Genomic DNA, 23,821 nt, shown 5'->3' with positions numbered 1-23,821 from the left:
TGGCAGGCACAGAGGGAGGGGACAGGCTGCTTTCGTCGGATGCCCAGACGCTCTTATTTCCCCAAAGCTGGTCTGAAAGGTCCCCTGGGAAGGAGGGCATTGACTGCAGGAGGCTCCAGGCATGAGGCAGACTCAGGGGTTGGAGGGAGTAGGAGAGGTCCTCTGTGGTAAAAGGGATTCGGGTACCCTTTCCGTGCCTCCCTAAGAGGGCCTCTGATACCAAGGCACAGATTTTTCTAGGTTGGGCATCAGACGGACAAGTCTCCTCTCTGTTTCTTTTAATACCTGCCTCGCCCACGGCACGTCCCCGCCTCCGATTTCCCGCGGGATTGGCGAGGCTATTTTCTGAGCCCAGGACTCCAAAGTGGGGATGAGGACTGACTCCAGGCCAGGTGGGGACCCCAGTCGAGAAGGGAATTGAGAACAGGGAATGGAGGCAGGCGGGTCCAAGCCACCACTGAGCGAAGACACTGAAAGCTCCTTTCTAGGTGCGGCTTTCGGGGGACAGCCCCCGCAGACAGGAGCACGGGGGGGCGTCCGCACACTCGCGCGGGGGCTGGGTGACCTGATTGCTCGAGCAAGGCCCGCGGGTCCCCGCGCAGGGCAGGACAGAGGCGGCCGCGGGGCAGCCCTTCAGCCAGCAGAGGGCGATGTGGCCGGCGCCGCCAGCAGACTGCTCCCAGTCCAGGGTCGGAACTGAGACATGGGCCACTGCGCGGGCGTAAGCAGGGGCTGCGCGAACCTGACTTGTCTACTAAGGGCTGAGCCGGGGCGTGATACCCTGTCCCCTACAGGTTCCTTCTGCCACAGGCCACCGCAGAGGCACAGGCCTAGGAATATTCAGCAGGAGCTCAGGATTCAACCAGTTTATTGAGGACCTACTATGTGCTATGCACGTGATAATTGCCCCCACAAACAGTATCTCCAGGTAGGAGAGGTGTGATTTCCAACCTGGACACCTTCCTGCAGTCGGACAGGAGCAGTATGCAGACTGCTCTCACCAGTGCCTCCCTGGCCACTGGCTGTCCTACCCACGCTGGCTCCCCTCTCCCCTTGCACTGCACCTCCTGCCTTAGACCTTCTCTTAGGGATTTTCCAGCCTTGGGGGAACTGCTGCTTTCAGTTTCTGGCTGTGGAGTCTTCAGAGGAGACATTTTGCCCCCAAATCCTGTAGAAATAAAATCCTTCGGGGGCAGACTGATTCCGGGCCTGGGTGGGTTCCAGTGACCAGAAGATGTGAAACTGCTGGGAAACAAGCTGTCCCAGGATGATCTGGGAGCCCGGCAGGTCCATCCAGCTTTCTGTGTTCACCCAGTTTCACTTCCTGGTTCTCCTCTGGGCCTTGCACAATGCTGGGAGCCAGGCCTGGGAAAGTGCCACGCCATGGTGGAAGAAACACCCACGAGCCAGCCTGGGGGGTTGTGCTGGGTCATTGACAGCAGGAGGGGAGGACGCTGTTTGCTTCACCTCCTCTGGAGAATGGAGGGTCCCTCCCCATCCTGCTCCAGGGGCTGAGGGCTGTGAGGCTAGGTTCTTCCAAAGCTTGGGGCTGGCATTGTCCCTAGAGTGTGCCCCCGCCTCGTCGTGTCCCCGTCCCCCCGCCGCCCCGTGCCCAGCCCTCACCTCAGCTCTATCTCCTGCCCATCCACGCACCAGTCTTCAGGATAACCTCCTCCGTGCATGGACTTATGCCCTTGACATTTGCAAGTGCCGAACTTTCTGTGTGTTTCCCTAGAGCCACGAGGTTCTTCCTAGATACAGACTCTCTGGGGCCTGGCCAAGGGTGTGAGCCTGGGGCGGGGGGGGGGGGGGGGGCCGGGGGGAGCAGGAACCTGGTGCTGGAGGCTTGTCGGTTGGAGCCAGAGTTCTTTCGGAGCTCAGAGGCCCTGCAGGAAGCCAGTCCTCAGCCCCCTTCTCAGCCCTGGCAGAGAAGGCTAAGCCACAGAGGGGGTGAGCAGCTGGCTTGCCGGCCAGAAGGCCCAGGGCTGTCTGAGCCCAAGGATGGTCACTGGCAGGGGTCAAGGCAAGAACTGGAGCCTGTAGAATTAGACTAGGAGGTGTTTCAGACACTCCTGGACTCAGACAAAGTTATTTTCAAATCCCCATCTTGAGGCAAATTGCCAGGGGCTGGGGCCTAAGGAGTTGGACTGATGAGCTGAGCTCTGACACAGGCTGACATTTCAAAGAAAATTAGAGCTGAAAAGACCTCAAAGGACATCAGGATCAAATCCTTTACCATGTAGGTGAAGACACAAAGGTCCTGGGACAGTGAAGGCTTCCTTCTTGTCACATAGAGCAAGCACCCAGGACCAGCACCTGGGTGTCCTGACAACCAGCTGAGGCTTTCCCCTGCCATGCTCGGCCTGTGTCCTCTCAGTTATTCTGCAAGTCCTGGGCCTCACCCATCTGACCTGCCACCTCTCCACTGGCCTATGACCCTGCCACACCCTCAGCAGAACTCTTTGGGTTTAATGCCCTAATGAGTCAGCTAGGATGGGGGTGCAGGGAGGGGCCCAGGGTCAGGCCCCAGCTCTCCCAGGAGGCTGGCATTCAACAAGCTGGGGTCTCATCAGGGAAAGAGAGGCCCATGGCGTCGTGGAGCTGAGACACAAACCCATGGAGATAAACTGATGGTCCCTGGGTGTCTGAGGCTTGTGCCAGAGGCTGAGGCCTGGCAGGGCAGGGTGTCTACTGAAGGGCGGACAGGGCCCTGTGCTACCCTGGTAGCTTTGGCGGGGCGGTGGGGTTGATGGAGGGCAGGGGGTAAGGGCAGGACCAGGCTCTAGGCCTGGGCTTCCCCGGTTCGGCCACCCTGGCTCTGGGGCCTCTTTTGCATCCTGTCTTGGGGGCGGTAGGGGTGCGCCAGGGCGTGGGGGTGGGGAGGGAGCCAGGCGTCAGGGAGCCTGCTGCTTTGAGCAGGCCAGACAGGGGGGGATCATGTTTCAGCCCAGCTGTATTTTTGGCTGGATGGGCTGGGGGCGAGCCAGAGCCAGGCAGGCACAGAGGGGCACTCCCCTCCCTAGCACACACAGTCATACTACCTCTACCCAGACAGGCCACCACCACTGCCCCCCTTCAGCCCCGCTGAAGACGTCAGGTGCCCATGGCTAGTGAATCACTTTGGCTTTCTCCAGACTGTTGCTGAGTTTCTGTAGCGTCTTCTTGATCCTAAGCGCGGTGAGGCGGGCAGAGGGGTTGGGGTACCAGCACTCGCGCATCATCTGAGCCAGGCCTGAGAGGACCTGGGAGACAGGAGAGAGAGGCAGAGGAGAGGAAGCGGAGGCATGGGTCAGCAGAGACAGAAAGGAGGACCCAGGAAGATGGAGGATGTCCCAGTAATAGGGAGACACAAGCAAGACAGAAAGGACAAGAAGAGGAACACGAGAGTGTTGAAAGGAAGGGGAGGGCAAAGACAGAAGCGGTAAGAGGGAGGATGGAGGACCAGGCAAGGATGAGAAGGGAAGGATAAAAAACGGAAGAGGAAGATTGTGGAGTGAGAAGGAGGATGGAGAGAGTCAGACAGGGCAGAGAGAGAACTCCGATCTTCAGGAGCACTCAGGGCCCCCCTTGGGGAACACCTCACCCCACCCCCACCTCCACCAAGATCCAAGAAAGGGGAGATGTGCAAGCCACGGGCCTCCCGCATCCCCATGTGCAGCCAGACCCCAGTGCACAGGGCAGGTTCCCCAGCCCTCCGCCAGCCCTGGCTGGGCCCAGGAGACAGTGGAAGAATGGGTGGTGGACACTGCCCTGAAAAAGCCTGGAAGCTCAGTGGTCCCAGGGTGAGCCAGCCCAGCTCTGCCTCAGCACTCAAGCTTGTTCCTCAGAGGGAGTGCATGTGTGCGTGCACGGGAATGCATGTGTGGCTTTCTGTGGATTGTGTGTTGCATAGAACTGTACGTGTGTCTATGTACACATATATGTTACACATGTGTACATTTATTCATTCTTTCAGTAAACATTCATTGAGCACCTAATGTATGCACTGTGAGAGGTAACAGGGAAATAAGGGTCAGCAAAGGAGACTGCTCTGTGGCTTCAGGGGCCAACACTCTGGTATACATGTGCATGGGTGTGTGTCTGCGAGTGTGTGTATATGCGCACATGTGCATCTGTGAGTGTGTGTATATGTGCACGTGTGTATCCATGAGCATGTATATGTGCACGTGTGTACCTGTGAGTATGTGTATATGTGCACGTGTGCATCCATGAGGGTGTGTATATGTGTACATGTATACCTGTGAGGGTGTGTATATGTGCACATGTGTATCAGTGAGAGTGTGTATATGTAGACACGTATATCCATGAGTGTGTTTGTGTGTACCTATGACTGTGTATGCCCATGTGTGTATCTGTATGTGTACATGCGCATGTGTGTATCTGTGTGTATGTATATGCATGTGTATCTGTGTGTATGTGCACATGTGTATCCGTGAGTGTGTATATGCATACATGTGTATCTGAGTGTATATGCGCACACATGTATCTGTGAGTGCGTATATGCGTATCTGTGGGTGTGCATATGCACACGTGTGTATCTTTGTGTATATGTGAGCGTGTGTATCTGTGCACGTGTGTAGAGTGTATGTGTATCTGTGTGTATATGCATACATGTGTATCTGTGATCATGTATATGCACACGTGTGTATCTGTGCACGTGTGCAGAGTGTGTGTATGTGTACGTGTGTGCACCTGTGAGTGTGTGTTTGTAGGAGCATTGCGTGCCTGTGTTTATATCCACGTGTGGATGTGCCCTGTCAGAGCACGTGGAGTGTTCTGAGAGAAAACAAACAGCAGAGCTTTCACAGCAGGAAGTGCAGCAGAGTGCCTCTGGCTTTCAGGCCAGGTGAAGGGTCCTGAAAATCCCGGAACACCCAGACGGTCCCTGGGGGCGCACAGGCCGGGGACGTGGGAGGGAGCATCTGGGGGGTCCCTGCAATCCATCCCCCAGACTCTATCCAAGGTGAAGCAGAGGTCTCAGATACAAGCTCCTGGGCCCAGAAGTCCCAGCTGTGAGCCACCGTACCATCCATCCCAGCCCAGTGGAGCTCTCACCGGGTCTGCAGCCAGCCGGTTGGGGATGGTGGGGGTCTGCTGGTCAACACACACCACCTTCTTCATGTCCTCAAAGCTGGGATCATTGGGCACCACATCATAGAAGGGTGGCCTGTAGTCCTCCACGATGCCTGGGGAGAGAGGGGGTGGGACAATCACTCAGGACAAGAAGGCCCAATACCACCTAGAGGAGAGCAGTGCCCACCCTCTGTCCAGGGCCAGGAAAGAGTGCCTGGCTACACTACCCCTGAGAGGGATACTATAATATAGTAAATACATTCACAAATAATAATAATAATTACTGCCATTTATTTTTCACTTACCATGCGCCAGACATTGTGCTATAAACACTTTACATGCATTATCCTGTTAGTCTTCACAACAACCCTGTGAGGTGGGTACTATTATTACCTGCATTTGACAGATGAAGAAACTGATGCTCAGGGAAGTTGAGCCCAGGGTTACACAGCTAGTAATGGCAGAGTCAAGGTTTAAACTCATCTAATTGGATTCCTAGGCCAGATCTTGTTCCAATCTTTCCCACTGCCTCTCGCCCTGGGCCTGGGTACTGCTCCCAGGTCCCAACTATCACAGACACCCAGTGATACCTCAAGTGTACTGAGCACTGACTCTGTGCAGGTATGTCCTAAGTGTACTGCGTAAATCCTCACAGCGGCTCTATGAGGTAATACTGTTAGCTCCACCGGATAAGCAAGGAAATTAAGGCCAGAGAGGTTAAGAAACTTGTCCAAGGTCACACAGGGAGTAAAGAACAGAGCCAGGGTTTAAGCCCAGAAAGTCTAACCAAAGCCCATGCCCTTGATCTCCAAGCTACCTTAAGGGAGGGTAGCTGGCTGATTGCCGGGTGAGGATGTGGAACAAAGAGAAGGGGAAGAAAACAGCTCTCCTAAGAGAAAGGGATTTTCACCCTGGTCCAGATAACATCCACCCACCTTCAGGGACAGCACAGGCCTCTGCTGACCCTCTCAGCCAGCAGGGCGCTCCGCCCCGCAACATTGTCCCAGGTGCACAGTCCTTAGCAGGAGCTTTCTGAAAACGATGCCTGTGGAGCTGCAAACAGCTTGGGCAGAAGAGGCAGCCCCGGAGAAAGCGCCCCAGGCCCCACCCTGCTTCCCAGCCTGAGGTGGGGGGCCCGGCCGCACAGCCCAACCCAAGTCGAGCCTGCTCCAGCTGTTCTCCCCATGGCCAGCGTCCAGGCCAGCCCAGTGTCACTCGCGCCCTAATCAGTGCTGCGCAGAGGCCTGAGCGTGTCTAATGGGCCTTTAATCAGCGCCGGGGCTGACACCAGATTACAGTGTTTATAATGCGCCACAAATCTGTGTGGGCTGGAGGAGCTTCCCTCGGCCTCAGGAGCCTCAGTCAGCCTCCCTCGGCCCCGGCCAGGCCAGCCTTCCTCTCCTGCCTGCCTGCAGCCTGGTCCTGGGGGGCTCGGCTCCCTCCAGGCACCCCCTTTCCCTGACCCCAGCTTCTAGAGCCCACTCTGGGAGTCCACGCCCGAAGGGGCAGGAATCTGAGCCCCTCGAGAGTCTCTCAGAGGGACTGGTTACCCCTCAGCCTCCACCAGTCGATGACCACTGAGGGCAAATGAAGCCTGGCGTGGGGTTGGCTCCTGGCAGATGCTCAGGAAATGAGAGTGGCCCTGTCCCCAAGGAGCAGAGCTCCAGTCATATCCTGAGGGTTGTCCCCAACCTGTCAGGACTCCAGGCAGCCCCTCCCCACGGACAGTTTCCACAAAGACCGACAAGCCTCTCCACCCAGTCCAGACCACCAACTGTCATCCATCTACCCCAGGGCTGGGAGGGCACCAGCCACAGGGCTGCCCCCTCTACGGGGCCAGCGGGAATGAAGTCCCTCTGCCTGCTCCCAGCCCCTCCTAAGCTGAGTCTCCTGTAGCACCCTCAGGAATAATGAGGTAGCAATAAGCAGGCAGTGCAGGCATTTTCGTGGACAAGGAAACCAAGGACCAGAGAGGTTTAAGTGAGCACAGTGATAAAGAACACCGGCCCCAGAGTCAGATTGCCTGGGTTCAGAGGACAGTGCTGCCTCTAGCTGGCTGTAATTCTGTGCCTCAGTCCCCTCAGATGTAAAATGGGCATGATACTGTGTCAGGCACTCATTATTACAACAGGAATTGCCACTAACATTTCCTGAGCTCCAAAATAGCTCCAGATAGTGTCCTGAAAACTTTATTTGAATTATCTCAACAACGAGAAACTATTTTCATTCTCATTTTACAAATGTGGAAACTGAGGCACAAAGAGGTTAAGTAACCTGCCCATGGTCAGTGGTGAAATCAGGAACTGAACCTAGGCCATCAGATTCCCAGCCTATGCTCTTAACCACTGAGCGATACCACCTCCCTGCCAGCACAGGACGATTAAATAAGATGATACATATATGTAGCACGGCATCTGGCACACATTTAAACTCAATAAATGTTAGCTGCTATTAACATTTCTATTATTATCACTTACCCAAGATTTTATGGTCAGAATCGCAGACTGGCAGACTCAGATGAACCTTGATAGGTCACTCAGCTGAACCGGCTCGTGAGTGACAATGAAGGGAATCCAGGAGGTCTGGTCACAAACCCCTCAGGCCACAGGCACTAACCATGGCAGGAGGCCCCCATCTCCTGCCTGTCTGCCTCTCTGTGCACCTGCCCCACTCCCCTTTGCCCATCCTGCGCAAGGTGGGTCCTCACCATTGACAGTGGTCCGTCGGGTTATCTCCCACAGCACCAGGCCAAAGGCCCAGATGTCTGTCCACTTGTAGGACTCAAAGCAGTCGGTGCGGATCTGCTCATCCAGCACCTCAGGGGCCATGTACCGCTTGGTGCCCACTCGCGGGTTGTTGCCGATGTCCAGGTAATCGCTACCCTGGGAGTGCATCACAGCCAGGCCTGTGGGTACCGGGTCTGTCACTCCTGCTGCTCACTCGAGCCCAGACAGGGCAGTTCCATGAGGCAGGGGTCCAGGGGGCAAGGTGGGGATGGAGCAAGGCGGTGGGACACAGAGGAGCAGGCAAATGGAGACTGCCCTGAGGTGGCCTGGGAGACAGCAGCCACAGGAACAACTGCCGCTGTCTAAGGCAGGCATGTTATGCCCATTTCGCAGAGCAGAGCCCCAAGGCCTAGTGAGGCGGGCGCAATGTAGACAGTTGAGCCAGACTAAGACCCCAGGTTCCTGGCTCCCCGCCCCTTCAACCCAACTCCTGGAGCCAGGGTGGTGTGATGGAAAGAGGCTGGGCTTGAAAAGAGCGTTTAGGCAACTAGTGGGGCTCTTGCGGAGGTGAAATGAGACAGCAAACATCTCTAAGTTTTAAAGAGCCAATCAGGATCGTCGTTGTCGCCACCCACCCAAACCAGCAGGGATGGAACCAAGCGGAGAGGGAGAGTGCGCGACCCCGCCTCCTGCGGACGCCTCTCCCCGCCCCCTGCGAAGGGCAAGCCCCACCACCCACCTGCGAAGGGCCCGCCCCTGCCCCGTCCCATTCGACGGGCCCGCCCTTGTCCCCGCCCGCCCCGCTGCGGAGGGCCCGCCCTTGCCCCCGCCCGCTCCGCTGCGGAGGGCCCGCCCCACCACCCCCACCTGCGAAGGACCCGCCCGTTCCCCGCCCAGTCCCCGTGGGGAAGGCCCGCCCCACCACCCACCTGCGGAGGCCCCGCCCCTGCCCCGCCCCGCTCACCCAGGTCGGCGATGCAGCACTGCAGGTTGCTCTTGACCAGCACGTTGCGGCTCTTGAGGTCGCGGTGGGCGATGGCCGGTTTGCCCTGCGTGCCGAAGATCTCTACGTGCAGGTGCGCCAGGCCGCAGGCCGCGGACACAGCTAGCCTCAGAGCCAGCTGGGGCTCCAGCGTCTGCCTCTGCAGAAAGTCGTAGAGCGAGCCATGCTCGTGGTAGTGTGTGATGAGCCACAGCTGTGTGCTCGAGTTGCGGGAAGTCATGTCTGAGGCAATAAAGCCTGTGGGCAGAGGGTCAGATGCCTCAGCCGAGGGGCCTAGGGATGAGGGAAGCTGGGCTGGTCAGGATCCCGGCTGGGGCTAGCGTCAGGGGAAGAACTGGGTCAGGGCAAAGCTGGGGCTAGGGCTGAGACCAGCTGAGGCTGGTCTGGCTTAGGTCAAAGAGGAAGCTGGAGTCAGAGATTAGGGTCAGGGCTAGGTCAATGTCCAGAGGCCTGGCAACTCCAGCCCTGAGTGCAGAGGGATGAGAGCCCCAGGCTTGGCATAGCAACCCCCTGCTTGCCTAGGATGTTGTCATGTCTGAGCAACACTGTGTTGTAGATCTCCGTCTCCCGGAACCAGGACTGTTCATCCCTCGAGGAGAAGATCTTGACGGCCACACTCTCGCCATGCCACAGGCCCCGCCATACCTCACCATAGCGGCCCTTTCCTGGGCCATAGGGGAGGGAGAGGGTCACACCAAGGCCCTGGGCACAGTAATCCCCAGAAGAGTGCTCCATGATGCTGCTGCACTGAACCCATCTGCAGAACCTCTGACACTTATGTTTACCTTAATCCAGACCCATCCCCATCTGCCTCTTGTTCCACCCCGGCTCCTACAGAAGGATCTAGCCGTGCCCATCTCCAGCCACTCCTGGCTCAGCAGAATGCCCATTCTGACTCAGGCCTGGCCCTGCCTATCACTCCAGAAGCCAAGAGCTCCCTCAGCCCTCCAAGCTCATGGGAGCCCTTAGTCCCCATCCCCTCGGCTCACCCACTGCTCACCCACACACTCCACCAGGGCAACCTGCCGTGCCACTGTCCTCTGCACCAGGAAGGGGAGCCCCGAGCCACTGCCCGTGGTACAGTCACTGTCCAAGAGGTCCTAGGAGTACCGAGAGGCCGCTGAGAGGCCGCCCCCACCCACCCTAGCCCCTTTCTCCATCCTCAACCTAGGTCCTCCTACTGTGTCTCTGATGCTCCTCCCTCGGCCAGCTCCCCGCCCACTCGAATCTCTGAGTGTCTGTGATTGTGCCTTTCTCAGCTGCCTGTCACTCTGCATCCCCTCTGATTCTGTGGCTCCTGTCTACCTCCCACCACCCTGTGTCCCAGGTTCCCCCATGCCCATACCCCCAACATGCTGTCCCCCTGCTCGGACGCCTTCAGGATGAGGCTGGACTCGCCCAGCTCGCTGTGCAGGCCCCGCTGTTTCTCCTGCCTCCGCCGGACATGCCACAGGCCCAGGGTACCCAGGGCCACCAGGGCCAGGAAGGCCAGCACAGGGCCCAGGATCAGAGGCAGCTGGCCATCTACTTGCGGCTGCTCCGGAGTTGGGGTGGCTGCCAGAGGGGGGAAACTGAGGCCCAGCTTCCACCAGGCCAGATCCCCCTACCTTGCCACTCTGCCATCAGTTCCAGGGTCCTGCCACCCCCACCCTCCTGGCCAGAGCATGAGAGGAGAGCAAGACAGGGAGGGCAAGGTCTGAGGAGATGGGGAGGGGTTGGAGGGCAGCTGGACATACCCTCCAGCACCAGGGACACGTTCTGGTTGCAGAGGGGGCTGTAGCAGCAGTAGTGGTTGACGAACTCGGTGGGGCGCCCCCGGCAAAGCTCCTGGTGCAGGTTCCCGCAGCCCCGATGTTCCTGGGGGTGGCTGCCCTCCTCCCGCACCAGCACTACTGTGCACCAGGCCCCCTGGCAGGTAGGCCTGCTGCAGTGTGGGCTGTCACATGTGCAGGTCAGCAGTGGGCCCCGAGAGGGCTTCACGGGGTCGCCTGGGAGACACACCAGAAGCTCAGCCACTCTGGGCCCAACTCCCCAGGCTGAAACCAATACCCATGTCTGTCCCACAGCCCTCTCCCTTCTGACCTCTCAAACAAACCCCTTGAGACCTTGGTCCCTTAGTTCCATCCTCAGACTCTCCTTCCCTCCCCAGCCTTACCCCCAACTAGGGGCAGCTGAGACTATGAGAACCAGGCCTCTGTTGCCTCCCTGATCCTAGGACCTCCCCTCCCAGTTCCAGGCCCAGCCCTGGCCCCCAGCCTCAACTCTGAGGGCCCTCTCAGGCCCTCCCTGCCAACGTCCCCACTCTCTGCACCTCCAGAGAGTAGTTCCACCCTGGAGACCGACAGAGCACCAGACTGCAGGTTTGAATCAAGAGGACAGCAAAGGAGGGCTGGGGCAGCTGGGAGCTTAGCCTAACTGAGCTTGTCTCTCACGCTCCAGCCAAGCTCCTAAATCCCTTCTCCCCAGCTCCTCAAACTCAGCCCCAGCAAGAGCTGAGCTGAGCCCAGATAGCCCTTTCTCCATCCAGGCCCCTGTTCCCTACCTGCTCCCCCAGTACTCACTCTGGGTCAGGCCCAAGGCCATCAGTAGCATCAGAAGGCCTCTCCTGGGGGGGTCCAAGGTCATGATCCTGAAGAGAGGAGCAGGAGAGAGGATGCACTAAGATCTGTGAAATGTGATCCCCTCCGTGTTCTCAGCCACTGACCACAGGTCCCTCCCACTCAGAGGAAATCACTGGGAGTTTTTTTGGGGGGGCAGGGAGGCCTCCTCCCTACTCCCTGCATCTGGCCTTGGGGCGGGGCCTGCAGGGGAAGTCCTGGTTCACTTCCCCATGGAAACCATCCTGTTAGGGGTGAGGGGTGGGGAGCCACGTTTAAGTGACTGAGAGCTTGGGGGACTCCCAGCCGTGCCCCTCTGCTGCTGAGCTCAGACTGGAGGGCGCAGAGGGCACGGGGCTAGGGTGGCAGGGGCATCTCTTGAGCAGCCCTCCACCCTTCTGTCCTCTTGCCCACCCCCTCCCAGCCTCCACCCCTGCCCACCCTTTCCCCAGTGCCCCCCCAGCCCTGGCTGCCTCGAACATAAACAGGCTCCTCTCTTCACTTCCTGCCATTCAGGGTCCCGCCAAGCTGGGAACAGGAATCAAGATTGTTTAGATTGAGGTCCGGATAGAACAGACCGGAGTCACGCACGGCGGGGACTTCAGGGCACATTCTCAGGGCAGGCTGGAGCAGCCACAGGGTCTGCAGGAGCCACGTGGGGCTGGAACACCCTCATGACCGAATTCTTGGGGGACACCTTGTGGGTCACAAAGCCCAGCTCCTCATTTTAGAGCAGATGGGCTGAAGGCTCAGACAGAGGAGGAGACTTGTCCAAGGTCAGACAGGATTCAGTGGCAGTACGAGGAGTACAACCCAGGTGTCCAGACTCCTGGTCCAGTGCTCCTTCTACTCTGTCTCCCAATCCAGGGGGGCAGCCAGGTCTGAGCCCTCAGGATTATAACAGCCATACAAAGCTTTGACAGTGCTGGGTCATGCCAGCTGTGCAGGAATCTCTCTGCCACCTCACTAGAGTATAAGATGCCCTCTGAGCCATACCCTGGCCCCCTTCTCTCTCCTTGCTGTCATGAGAAAGCATGGGGGGAGGGCCACTGATGTGGGAGAGGAAGCGAAACACACTTAGATACTAAATGTTTGACCTTCCATGGCTGGCTGAGGTTGAACTGTTCCAGAAGTTTGGTGAAGAGTTAGTTAAGGGAAGTAATTCTGATCTATGGTAGTCCCCAATCCAGAACTAGTGCTTCAGAAGCCACCCCCTTGTTCATTTCTCAAAGGTTTAGAACAAGAAGATAAGAGCTGAGGCTGCAGCAAGAAGGACTGAGGTCTGACAGCAAGAAGGACTTTCTAAATGGTGGAGAGTGTCCAACTATGTGCCTGGGGACCGAATCCCCAGGCAGGGGCAGCTAACACGAGGGAGAGTGTCTTCTGGCATCACATGGTGAGGCTGGTAGGGCTGGACATATGGCCACATAAGCTGCAGAAGGCCCATAGTCTAAGAAGGTGCCAAATGAAGATGCATGATGCTGAGGCTCTGAGGGCAGGACGGCTGTTGGGGGAGCTTCATGGGCCTCTCTGGCTGGTGGCAGCTCTGGCCTTCCTGCCCAGGCTTCCTCTGCCCCAGAGGCCCAGGGCTTGGGGAGGAAACGGAGCCCTGGGCTGCTGCAGCTGTGTCCCCAGCCTCTGCCTGACCTCCTGTCTCTTGCCCCTCCTGGCAGACAGTGAGGACTCGCAGGAGAACTGGAGGCTGGAGGGGGAGTGAGCCCCAGACAAGCCGAATTTGTCCACTAGGGTACAGGCGGGAAGCCATCCTTGGCAGCCTTTGCTTGCTCAGAAAGCAGCTCAGGAGAGGGTACATGGCAGGAAGGAAAAAGTGGGTAACAATAAGGATGAAATCCGGCTTCCTTCTAGGATCCTCCACCCATGCTTCCTCTTCTCTGGCCAGGCCCCAGGCCACCCTCTCACCAATTTCTCGAGCATCAATCACCTGAAGTGCTTCGTTAGCAATGCACATTCTTTGGTCTCTCTCCCACTCCAGATTCGGATGCAGTCTATCTGGGCCCAGCAAGAAACATGCATTTTGTAAAAGTTCCCCAGGTAATTCTGATCAGTTTGTGTGGGTATCCCACTTTGAGAAATGTCACCATGCTAAGACGGGTCCCCTTGCTTTCATTTCACTGTGCAGGGCCTCCTGGATGAGTGGATGTGGGGTGCTCTCACTCCTCCCCCCGGGGGCCTCCCCCTGTACTGGAGGACTGCAGAGGGTGGGCGGGGCGAGGGTGAGGGCTTCTTCTCGACATCTCAAGCCTGGGAGTGCAGGGCAGGGAGGGCCAGGCAGCATTTGCAGAACTCACTTCTGGTCTAATCCTGGGGATCTAGTGGAGTAGATCGTGACTGTCCAGTTTTCACCTGGGCCCAGTGTGGGGCTAAGTACAGGAGGGTGCTGAGTCCTGACTAGTCCAAACTCAGAGCTGACCCTGCAAGATTCGCTCTGAGATCTGACTCGAGCACAGATGGACTCCTGGGGACTGGCGGCATCCTTTCACTTCTAAGCAAAACTTCGTGAAAGACCTCCTGCTGACAGAAGCATCACTGTTGTTGGCCAGAAATCACAAATGCTAGACTAATTTTAAACATTAACCTACCACTGTGAAACCCTCAATAAGAAGAGAACTTCCTCTGAGCACTACTTATGTGCTAACTACTGAGCTTTAACGGATCTCATTTCATCCTCACAACCACCCAATGGGGAAACTGAGGCTCGGGGATGTTAAGTTTCTCGCCTATAATCACTCCATGTGTCTTGATCAACTTAAATTGCTGGCAAGAAATCTTCGTTTGCTCATTTTATTCCTACGGACGTTTGGTGTTAGGTGAGTCTCTCGGAGCAGAAAGAAAGAATAGGTCTCTCAGGCATTAACAGAGTGCCTGCTGCTGTCATCATCAGCAGGTGCCTGATGCGGGTTTGTTTAGATGTGAAGACAGAAGTTATCTGTTTGCGGAAGGCTTAGTCTTAGGTGGGGCTGTGTTTGGAAGGTGGTTGTCAATCTTTTTCTTCCCAGCCCACTTGAGGGATTGAGAAAACCTGCTCCCATCAGCAGCAGTGGCTCCGCACAGGGGTGATTATGAAAGGGCTGGAAGCGCCCGCTCTGCCCGTCAGCAGCTCTCACCCAAACAGAGAGGACCAGACTGAGCCTCTCGATCTGGGTTGCCCCTTATCATACACCAAGCCCTTTCATCTGCATCACTGCCTTAGCCTGTCACAGCAGAGTGATGTAGCATCAAGCCTGGATTTCACGGTCTCAGACAGACTGCAGAGGCAGCACAGGTTAGCACAAAAGTTGGGACGTGGGCTCTGGACTGTGTAGACCTGGGTTCAAATCCTGCCTCTGCACGTAGAGTGGTGAGATTTGGGGCAAGTTAGTTAATCATTTTGAGGCTTAGGCTTCTCCTGTGAAAAATGGCAATAATAATACCACTCATTTCACAGGCATAATGTAGTAAAATCATTTAGCAGGGTACTAAGTGGTACACAGTAAGCACTTAACAAATGTGACCAAAAGGGCAACCCGCCATTTACACCATCCATGGAGCTCTGGACAAGTGATTCAAGTCTGAATCTGTTTCCTCTTCTGTAGGATGGGCATAATAACACCTCTTCTGATAGGTTGTCGCCAGGATTACATGAGAAAAATAAATCTAAGTGTCTACATAGTAGTCAATAAATGGTAGCTATTTTTAACCACCCCATGAGATGGGAGCACAGATACTAGGACAAATGGGGCAGTGCGGGATCAGAGGGGACAGACTCTGACTCAGCCAGAAGCTGCCCATAGAGAGTGGGAGCTATTGTCCACTATGCACATCCCTGGAGAAGAATAGAGAGTGGATGCGGCCAGCCCAGAGATGGGCTCAACACCACCGGCCTCCTGGCAGACTGAAAACCTGGGGTCCCAGCCTAGAGGGAGACGGGGATGCCCTCTGGCCTGGATCCTGAAGGAAGGCCAGGCAGGGGATCATCTGACCACGCAGGGTTCCAGGTGAGGTTTGCGGGATGGAGTTTCAGGGTCAGATTCCTGAAGCCTGAGCTGCAGGGGCTGGTCTGGGAAAGGTGGGCGTCAAGGGGAAGCTCGACAGCGCTGGAAGCGGACCCTCCCTCCCAGGTCACGGCCAGCCGCCTGGAGGGCCATGAGCCCATTTTATGGATGAGGGCGGGAGAACGGAGAAGTTAAGTGACTGGCCCCAGGAGCACCGTTTTCTGATCCTTTAGCCGGGTCAGCCCAGCCCCCTCCCAGTCTGGGTGGGATAAAAGGCAGATGTGCACGGAGGGCGAGGGCAGCTTGCTCTCGGGATGAGCTGGGGCAGAGGCTGCGGCGACCTCTCTGAGGGGGTCTCTGGGATCCGCCCGAAGGAAGGGCCCTTTCGGGGCGAGGGTCGGGCGGCCCCCCTCCCCCGCCGCGCCCGAGGACCCCGACTCACCTCCGGGCCTGCGCTCGGGCGCTGGGGCGCGGGCGTGCGGCGGGCGGGGCGCCTCCCGTGCCGGTGGCGGCCGCGGTGGCACGACGAGCGCTGGCCGGCGGGCCGGGGTCCGGACGCGGCCCGCGCGGGGCTGGAGCCGAGCCGGGGAGGGGCTCGCTCGGCGCGGCTGGCGCGGCGGCCTCCCGGGACTGGGAAAGGGGCCGGAGCAAAAATGTTTCTTATTCCAGCGTCTTCCTGCCTGGCCCGACTCCACCACTCCCTCCTAATAAACCGTTTCCTATTGCCCAGCTCGCCGACGGCCGCCCGCTCGCCCCTCGCTGGGGCTGCGAGGCTGGACCCTCCCCCGCGAGGCTCCCAGACCCTGGGGGCGGCCGTCCCCCACCCCCCAGCGCTGGGATCGCCGCCCCCGCCCGAGCCTCCCACATCCGCCTCCCCGAGGGGGCGGTCCTTGGACTCGGGCCGCCGGGGGTCCTGTGGGGTCCGGGCCGGAGCCGTGGGGACCAGAGCAGGCACAGGAGGCACCATCTGACGGCCGGGGTAGGGTTGGGGGCGTCCCTCCCGTTCAGAGCTGCTGAGGGGGCGACCTGGAACCCTGGGATGGGAGGGGGGGCACCAAGGGATGGACATGAGGGGAGGAGGAAGGGAAAGGAAGTCACCTGCCCTTCTGCCACCCTCAGCCCTGGGTCCTGGGCCTAGAAGCTCAGAGCAGCAAGGGCAGAGTTTGGGGCTGGCAGGGTCTCAAATATTTTGGCTTCCCCCCACCCCACCCCCCCGGCGGGGACTGTCTCTCCACTTGGGGACTCTCCATTCGGTCCAATCCTTCAGTCTCCTCCCTCGGGCCCCTTCACCCACTCTTGTCCCCTCCCCTCTTCCGCAGCCTCTCTGCGTTCAGCTCAGCGCAGGGTAAACAGGCCCAGATGGGGCGGCTCTGGGTCAGTGGTGAGGACGGCTGAGCCCCATCGGTCAGCCGCAGCACAGCTCAGCTCGGTGACAAGGACGCCTCTCCCCACCGTGGGCGACCAGAACGGAGGGAGAGGCTTGGAACCGCCTTGGACTGCCCCCTTCGAGGCAGACCTCTCTCCCCACCAAATGGAGTCTTAGAGCTGGGGACCGAACCTCCTGTGGGACACCACTGGGACAAGGTGCTGTGGTGGGGGTGCAGAATGGCTTCTCCCCCAGGGAGAAACAGACTCTTCCTCCTGACGCCCTTCCTCATCCTCAGGCTCTGAGCTCTGACATCCTTGTCCTTCTTTATGACTACTGTAAGCAGCCTGGAGGCAGGACTCCCGGCTTTATGGTTTTATTCCTGGCCTCCTGGTTATCCACAAAGACCCTGGAGTCTGGGAATCCAGACTAGTTGCCTTAGATAAGCGACACCTCTCCATGCCTCAGTTCCCCATCTGCTAAAAGGGTGTGATAAACAGCCAGCCTCACAGGGCTGTGAAAATGAAGGGAAATGTTACATGCTCGGTTCAAAGCAAAAATGCTGTCTGCTGAGCCTGACACAGCGTAGGCCCTTCCGGAAAGTGTTTAATTAAATTAATAAATGACAAGGCTGGGAGGAGGTGGCCTCAGAGCCGAGTGGAAAGACCAGGGTATTAGGAGCAGGAGCAGACCTCTACGGTGTCTTGCTCTAATATGGGGATTCTGTGAGATGGGCCAGGGACCCCCACCCATTGCCGGGAATAGAGGCTGGGGGAGACAATGGGTAAAGGCTCAAACAGGCATCAATTGTTGACTGACCTCACTTCCTCTGCAGAAACCCTCCCCAGCCCCGACCCTGCAGCTGCTTCACAACTCGTGAGCATTGTGAATCCCAGAACCGAGGCACACCCGAATTTCAGTGTCAGGACGGAGCTGTGTCCTGCAGCCAATAGGAAGTACTATGGGATTACAGTATCTGCTCTTGCAGATTATAGCGGCCACTTCGGCACTCGATTAGCTGGAGAACTAGGAGTGTGGCCGCCTGTCCATCGTCCAGACCCATGCTCCCCCCGGCCCTGCTATGGCTTCTGATAAACCTTTCCCAACTGCAGCCAGTGGACCTCTGTCCTGGGAGGCAGAAGTGGGGGCTTCCCCAAGGGAAGCATTCAGTCTGAGACACACTCTGAGAACAGAAACATGGAGATGGACAAGAGCTGAGCATCAGTGGGGATGGGGGACTTTATCTGGGAAGGGCTCATGAAACAGATACAAGAGTAGGGTTTGGAGGAGGAAGACAGGGCCCAGTAGGGGATGGGCTGTTCTTCAATGCTGGGTCGTCCATCCCACACCACCCACCCCCCCGCCCTGGTTCCCAGAGTGCTGAGCCCTCTGGACCCTGACCCGTGCTCTTTGGGGCTTCTTGAACCCGGTGCCTTCCACAGCACGCAGAGAATCTTGGGAACGTGCAGAAATCTTGGGAAGGCCTCAGAGGAGGGACACAGTTGGAGAAAGCCCAGTGGAGACAGAGCCCAATGAGGAAAGGGAGAAGGAATTACAGACTGTGTCCAAGTCTGCAAGAATTAATTACTCAGAAGAACCAGCTGTTCCCCATAATCGGTGAGGACAGGACAAGAGGAAACAGGCCCAGAGGACTGAGATTTAGATTTAGATATTCGGAAGGATTTCCCAGCAGCGTAAGAAGCAGAGGCCTGGAGCCCCTGGGAAGGGTGTGTGGAGTGAACCCGCAGGGAGATTCTCAGCTGGGGCAGGCAGGTGACACAGAGTCTGCATGAAGGCAGGGGAGTGGCCCTTTCAGGACCAGATATGAATATTGAGTTGAAGCATTACTCTTGACATGAGGGCGGGGCCAGCTTCGTGGGTGTTCAACCTGTGCAGACGCCTCTGCTTGGTTTAATGCTCTGCTGTTGCCATCCTGAAATTCTCAATAATGTTTGAACAAAGGGCCCAGCATTTTCATTTTGCACGGGGGGCGGGGGGGGGGGGCCTGGTGACTTGCACGGCTGGTTCTGCATCAGGATGAGGAGGAGGAAAAAGCGAGGGAGGGAAATTAGCAGAGGGTGAGCTGGGCTTTGCTCCACTCAAATTGCAGAGTGGAGATTTAGATCAGACAACCTAGGGCTTTTTCAAACATGAGAACCATGAAGACAGGAGAACAGGGTGCCTGAGGAGAAGGAACTGTGGGCAGAAGGGCAGATACTTGTGAATTTCATTTATCCATCTGTTCTACACAGAGTCTCAGCTTGGTGGGCTGGATGCAGCCTGAGTCTTGCCTGGAGGAAGAGGGAGAGGAAGTGACTTCTTTAGGTCTCTTTCAGCTCAGGGCAGAAGGCACCCTGGTGTCCCGAAGAGAACAGTCAACCAAGGGCCATAGGGCCTGGGTTCCAGGCTTAGATCACCTTTCTGGGCCTCAGTTTCCTCCTCTGTACACTCAGAGGGTTAGACCTGATACTCCCGAAGGTCCTTCTCAGCCTTATATGATCTTCTTTGGCTCTAAGATTCAGGAAACTATCTGGTCCCTGGCCCTGTCACCACAGCTCAGATAAAAGGGCAGTTTGGCTGGTACCGAGGGTTGGGGAGGGTGGGGGCAGCCATAGCGCTGCCCAGCACCTCAGGAAGAGGCTGGCAGAAGAGGAACCAGCCACCAAGTCACCTTCCTGTTTCTCGCTGGCTCCTCCAGGATGTCCCCTGGATGAGTTCATCCACTCCTTGCCCAACCCTCAGCCCTCAGGATGACTCATCTCAGGATGGAACCTCTTGAGGAAGGGATGGCATGTCAGGGCAGGAGCCACATTAGACGGTGCCCACACAATGCCTCGGGGTAGGTTGGCACGCAACCTGGGCCCTGAGGAGGAGCTGCTTCAGGGAGGCCTCCTGCCCGGCAGTCCTGCGACCTCTGGATGGCCCTCCCCTCTTGCCTCCTTGAGGCTCTGTGACTCTCCTGCACCCAACAGGCCCTGCCACTGGAGGAAGAGGAGAGAGAGTGGGAACAGCCCAAGCTCGGAGTTGGAGCCCCTGTGTGTGAGCCTCAGTTTCCACACCTGTAAGGAGGGGCTGGTAGTGCCTTCTCTACCACACTCTCAGAATAAAAGCGAGTATCTGTGAGAGTTCTCTAGCAGCTGTAAGACCATACAGACGACCGGTTTGTTTTAAGGAAGGGAGGCTGAGCTGTGGGGTAGGAAAAAGCACAAAGTGGGAGCCGGGAGAGCGGAGTCTTGGCCGAGGGACAGGGGTCTCTTTCCTTACTGGGTGCTAAATGGTGACTGTTCTAATAGCCACCAGAGGGGTCGTGATACAGATGAAGGCATAGCTACTGCAGGGCCTTCGAAGTGTGAGACAGCCATTCTGGAAAATATTAAAGAAATCCCGAATCAGCGCAGGGTAAAATCAATAAATAAGATTCTGCAGAAGAGTTTACAATGAGAGGGGACTGGACTGCACCCCCCATGCTGGGGCCAGCCCCTTCTCAAAGTGTCGGCTGTTTGTTCCTCTGACGTTTACTTCGACAACTCTAAATGATACGTTTATACTGCTACCTCCATATTTTTCAGCTTTATTGAGTATAACTGACAAATAAAATCGTAAGCTATTTAAAGTGTACGTCGTGATGGTTTGATACACATACACATTGTGAGAGGATCCCTCCATCTAGTTAACTAACACATCCATCGCCTCACATAGTTATCTCTTTGTTTTTTTGGTGAGAACATTTAAGTTCTACTTTCTTAGGGAATTTCAATGATACAATACCGTGTTATCACCTGTAGCCGCCATGTTTTACCGTAGACCCTGAGACCTTATTCATCTTATAGCTAAAAGTTTGTGCCCTTTACCAACCTCTCCATATTTCCCTCGCCCCCCGGCCCCTGGCACCCACTTTTCTACTCTGGTCCTGTGAGTTTGACTTTTTTTTAGACTCCACGTTTAAGTGATGCGAGGACGTATTGTCTTTCTGCTATCTCTAGACTTAAAATCTTCAAGCAGGGGCCAGCCCTGTGGCCGAGTGGTTAAGTTCACACGCTCCACTTTGGCAGCTCAGGGTTTCACCGGTTCGCATCCTGGGCGTGGGACATGGCACCACTCATCAGGCCATGCTGAGGCGGCATCCTACATAGCACAACCAGAGGCACTCACAAACTCACAACTAGAATATACAACTATGTACTGGGGGCGGGGGGCTTTGGGAAAAAAAAAGGAAGATTGGCAACAGTTGTTAGCTCAGGTGCCAATCTTTGAAAAAAAAATTTTTTTTAAATAGCCTATGGTTTAAAAAAAAAAGTTTCAGGCATTATTTAAAAGCTCCAGAATTTAGATTTAGATTCTCTCCCTTCTTTCTCCCTCTTAATTGGGGATGGTGATGTTATTATTCTGTAAGTTTAAATTGTATCCCTTTGGCTCCTGTTCTGTCGGTATCACACAGTGTCTCTGAGTTTTCACCAGCTGAGGAGCCCCCCCGCTCCCTTCGCTGGAGCTGCAGTTTTGCTACGATAAAGGATGCGGTGTCAATTAGATGAGGTGAACCATCTTGGCACTTGGGGACGTTCAACTGAGACTCAGGACGGGGGAGATGCCTTGAGGGCCTTGCTGAGCATTTTGGATGGCACAGCAGTTCCTAGAGGCACCCAGACTCACGCCCACTGTAAAGAAATCAGGGCCTGCGTTTGCTGGGGTGAAGGTGGGCAGAGTTGGCCGGCAAGTGGGTAGGGGGCCCGCAGGCTCTTGGGTGGTGCTGAAGGGACTCTTGCTGCCTGGGGAGAGAGTCTGAGGGGCCAAGAGCACCATCCCCGATGGAGAAGGCTTGGTATTTGGACAAAGAAGGGGTCCCCAGGATCTGAGAGTGGGTAATGGCCCCCTCTGGGAGAGGGATTGTTTGAAAGAGGGGCTGAGTGGCTGGGCGAGGCCAGAGGCCAGTGGGATTTCCTTCGGCTCCAGCCACTCGGGTGGGTGGGACCGGATTGCTGGAGCTGGACACAGGAATCTGCCTTTGTTTCCAGCTGGAGGGGAAATGCCATAAATCCTGCCCCTTTCCCGCCTCTCCAGCATCCGTGCCCAGGCTCTGCCCTTTCCAGCACCGGAGGCCCTGGTACTGAGAGCCCTCAGGGAGCCCTGGTCTCCAGGACCCCCTCATCTGCGGGCCTCTGCCCCTTGATCTCCAAGGTGGAGCCCTGGCGCAGATGTAGGGGATCGGGGCGGGGGTGTCCAAGGCTGGTCTGGAGTAAATAGCCCAAGAGCAGAGTTTAGGTTTCCACCTGCTCACCTCTCTCCTTTCCCTTGGAGGGACCATGGCTTTGCACAGTTAAGGAGGACAGCTGGGTCTAAAGGGAGGACTTGAGAGTGAGGTTTGGCCCTCCCTCAGCCCCCACCTCCTGCTCCAAACAGTCAGACAGACTCCACAACTTTGACCCCAGTCACACAGGCAAAGTATGGAGCTGGATGGCTGGGGGAATGCCAAGTGTTGGGGGCAGAGCAGAGGGGCCAGGAACCCCAGGGAGGGGGGGGGTCCCAATCTTTGTTTTTTCCTTTGTCAGTGAGACTGTGTGTTTGTGTCCCTCTGTGATGGGGTGTTTTTATGCATGCTAGCGTGTGGGGCCTCTCAAACTGCCACTAGCAGTTTGTGGGCCAGTGGACCTGTGTGCACTTCTGTACCTGTGACCCTGCGGGTCCCGGTAGGACCCTGGCTGACCGTGTGTCTGCACGTGACATTGCCTGCATGTGGTCGAAGTTTCAGAGACCATCCAACCTCACGCCTTGCCCTCCAGTCCTGGCTTCAGATGTGGTGTCTTTCTTAACCGTGAAAAGCCACAGGCCTTCTGAGGCAAGGGAGAGAGGCGAGCAGGTCTGAATGTCTGCATGAACCCTGGCCAGATGGGTTCTCAACGTCGCCCGCTGAGCTCTGACAGGAGAAAGGTCTGAGGGGTCAGGGCGAGGAGCGGACTGGGGGATGGACAGCAACGTGGGGAGGAACACGGCTGGCCGGTGGTGGGTGTGGTGGAAGACGTGTGGATGTTTTCAACCATGTGGAAAGCATGAGTGCTGGAGAGGAGGAACTCTTGTCCAGGCGCCCCGTGTGGGGAAAAGGGGACACGAACCAATGAGTCCCCACTTGTCCTTCTGTCCTCCCCCAGATATGTACTCCTTTGCCTTCTCTTGACCTGACAGGGGTTTCCTGGGGCATGCCCTGGAATAATTGGGGACACTGCCACTCCAGGAACCAGGGCAGCCCCTGAGAGGAGGAGGGAGATGATAAAGGCCCCTCTAAGCATTCTGGACCTTGGTGGAGCCTGAACTCACTTCTCTTCTATACGCATTTATTGAGCCTATATCGGCCGGCATGGAGGGAGACAGACATGGTTTCTGCCCACGCAGGAGTCAGGGGGGTTCCCCAGGAGTCCCCACCAGCCTGGCTGACATCCAGTGTGCATCAGGAGAGCCAACCTGGCAGTCCCTTCTGTAGGAGCCCCCTGTCTGCCAGGGTGTAGGGTGGACACATGCACACACAAGGGACAGGTCGGCCGGCCGTCAGTGCTGCAGTGATGGGGAGCGGGCCGGGGGTGCGCGGGGATGGGGGTGCAGAGCTGTGCAGGAGCTGGTCTGAGAAGGCTGCCTGGGATAAGTGTGTGTTTTCACTTCAGGGCCACCAGGATAGGATCCTAGAATCACAGGGGAGACCGTGGGCTTTCAAGGACACGTCCGCTAGCCTCCTCCACAGAGCTGGCCCCTTGGCAGTTTCCTCCCTGCTGCCGCTCAGCACCGTCACAAAGGCTGCTGTTTCCTGGCGCTGACCGTGTGCCAGGCCGCTCAGTGCCTCGGACACCTCTCACTGTTGAGGCCGCACAACAACCCTGGAAAGTAGTGATTATATGTTATCACCATTCGATGTTACAAATGGGCAGACCGAGGCTGGGAGAGGTCCCTGGTCGCAGAGATGGGAAGAGGCAGGGCCAGGATTCAGACCCAGGTCTGTCCGACGTAGCAGGGCAGCTTCTCAGTGGCCTGTGTTCTGCACATTCAGAGGCCTTGTCCTGGGTTCTCTGGCCTCTGCTGAC

At 57.0% G+C, this 23,821-nt stretch overlaps 1 protein-coding gene across 4 annotated transcripts; it reads right to left on the bottom strand.

Annotated features, from left to right (window-relative positions):
• Nucleotides 1–851: 851 nt before the first annotated feature.
• Nucleotides 852–16,232, bottom strand: ACVRL1 (activin A receptor like type 1). Of its 4 annotated transcripts, XM_070621375.1 has the most exons (10): nt 15,834–16,232; nt 11,364–11,431; nt 10,539–10,790; nt 10,148–10,356; nt 9,803–9,902; nt 9,321–9,467; nt 8,764–9,039; nt 7,781–7,978; nt 5,056–5,186; nt 852–3,242 (listed from the first exon to the last, which is right to left on the bottom strand). In XM_070621375.1, exons 2-10 carry the CDS (start codon nt 11,425–11,427, stop codon nt 3,108–3,110), a joined length of 1,512 nt encoding a protein of 503 aa, XP_070477476.1. In that variant the 5' UTR covers nt 11,428–11,431; nt 15,834–16,232; the 3' UTR covers nt 852–3,107. The 4 variants fall into 4 exon arrangements, with proteins under 4 accessions (XP_070477476.1, XP_008534077.1, XP_070477477.1 ...); XM_008535855.2 differs by lacking the exon at nt 15,834–16,232 and having other exon boundaries at nt 11,364–11,752; XM_070621376.1 differs by lacking the exons at nt 9,803–9,902; nt 10,148–10,356 and having other exon boundaries at nt 15,834–15,966.
• Nucleotides 16,233–23,821: the final 7,589 nt, after the last annotated feature.

The sequence above is a fragment of the Equus przewalskii genome, chromosome 5 (assembly GCF_037783145.1).
Source record: "Equus przewalskii isolate Varuska chromosome 5, EquPr2, whole genome shotgun sequence".
Lineage (NCBI taxonomy): Eukaryota > Metazoa > Chordata > Mammalia > Perissodactyla > Equidae > Equus > Equus przewalskii.
The sequence above is the reverse complement of the archived record's forward strand: the minus strand, read 5'-3'. Positions and strand labels throughout refer to the sequence as shown.

Bases quoted from the DNA above. Each gene is read 5' to 3' on its own strand.
- ACVRL1 (XM_070621375.1), bottom strand. From the start codon at position 11,427: ATGACCTTGGACCCCCCCAGGAGAGGCCTTCTGATGCTACTGATGGCC. The intron at 10,357-10,538 runs GTATGTCCAGCT...CCCCTCTGGCAG, and splicing joins CGTGTCCCTGGTGCTGGAGG to CCACCCCAACTCCGGAGCAG. The intron at 9,903-10,147 runs GTATGGGCATGG...CGGTACTCCTAG, and splicing joins AGGGGGACAGCATGTTGGGG to GACCTCTTGGACAGTGACTG.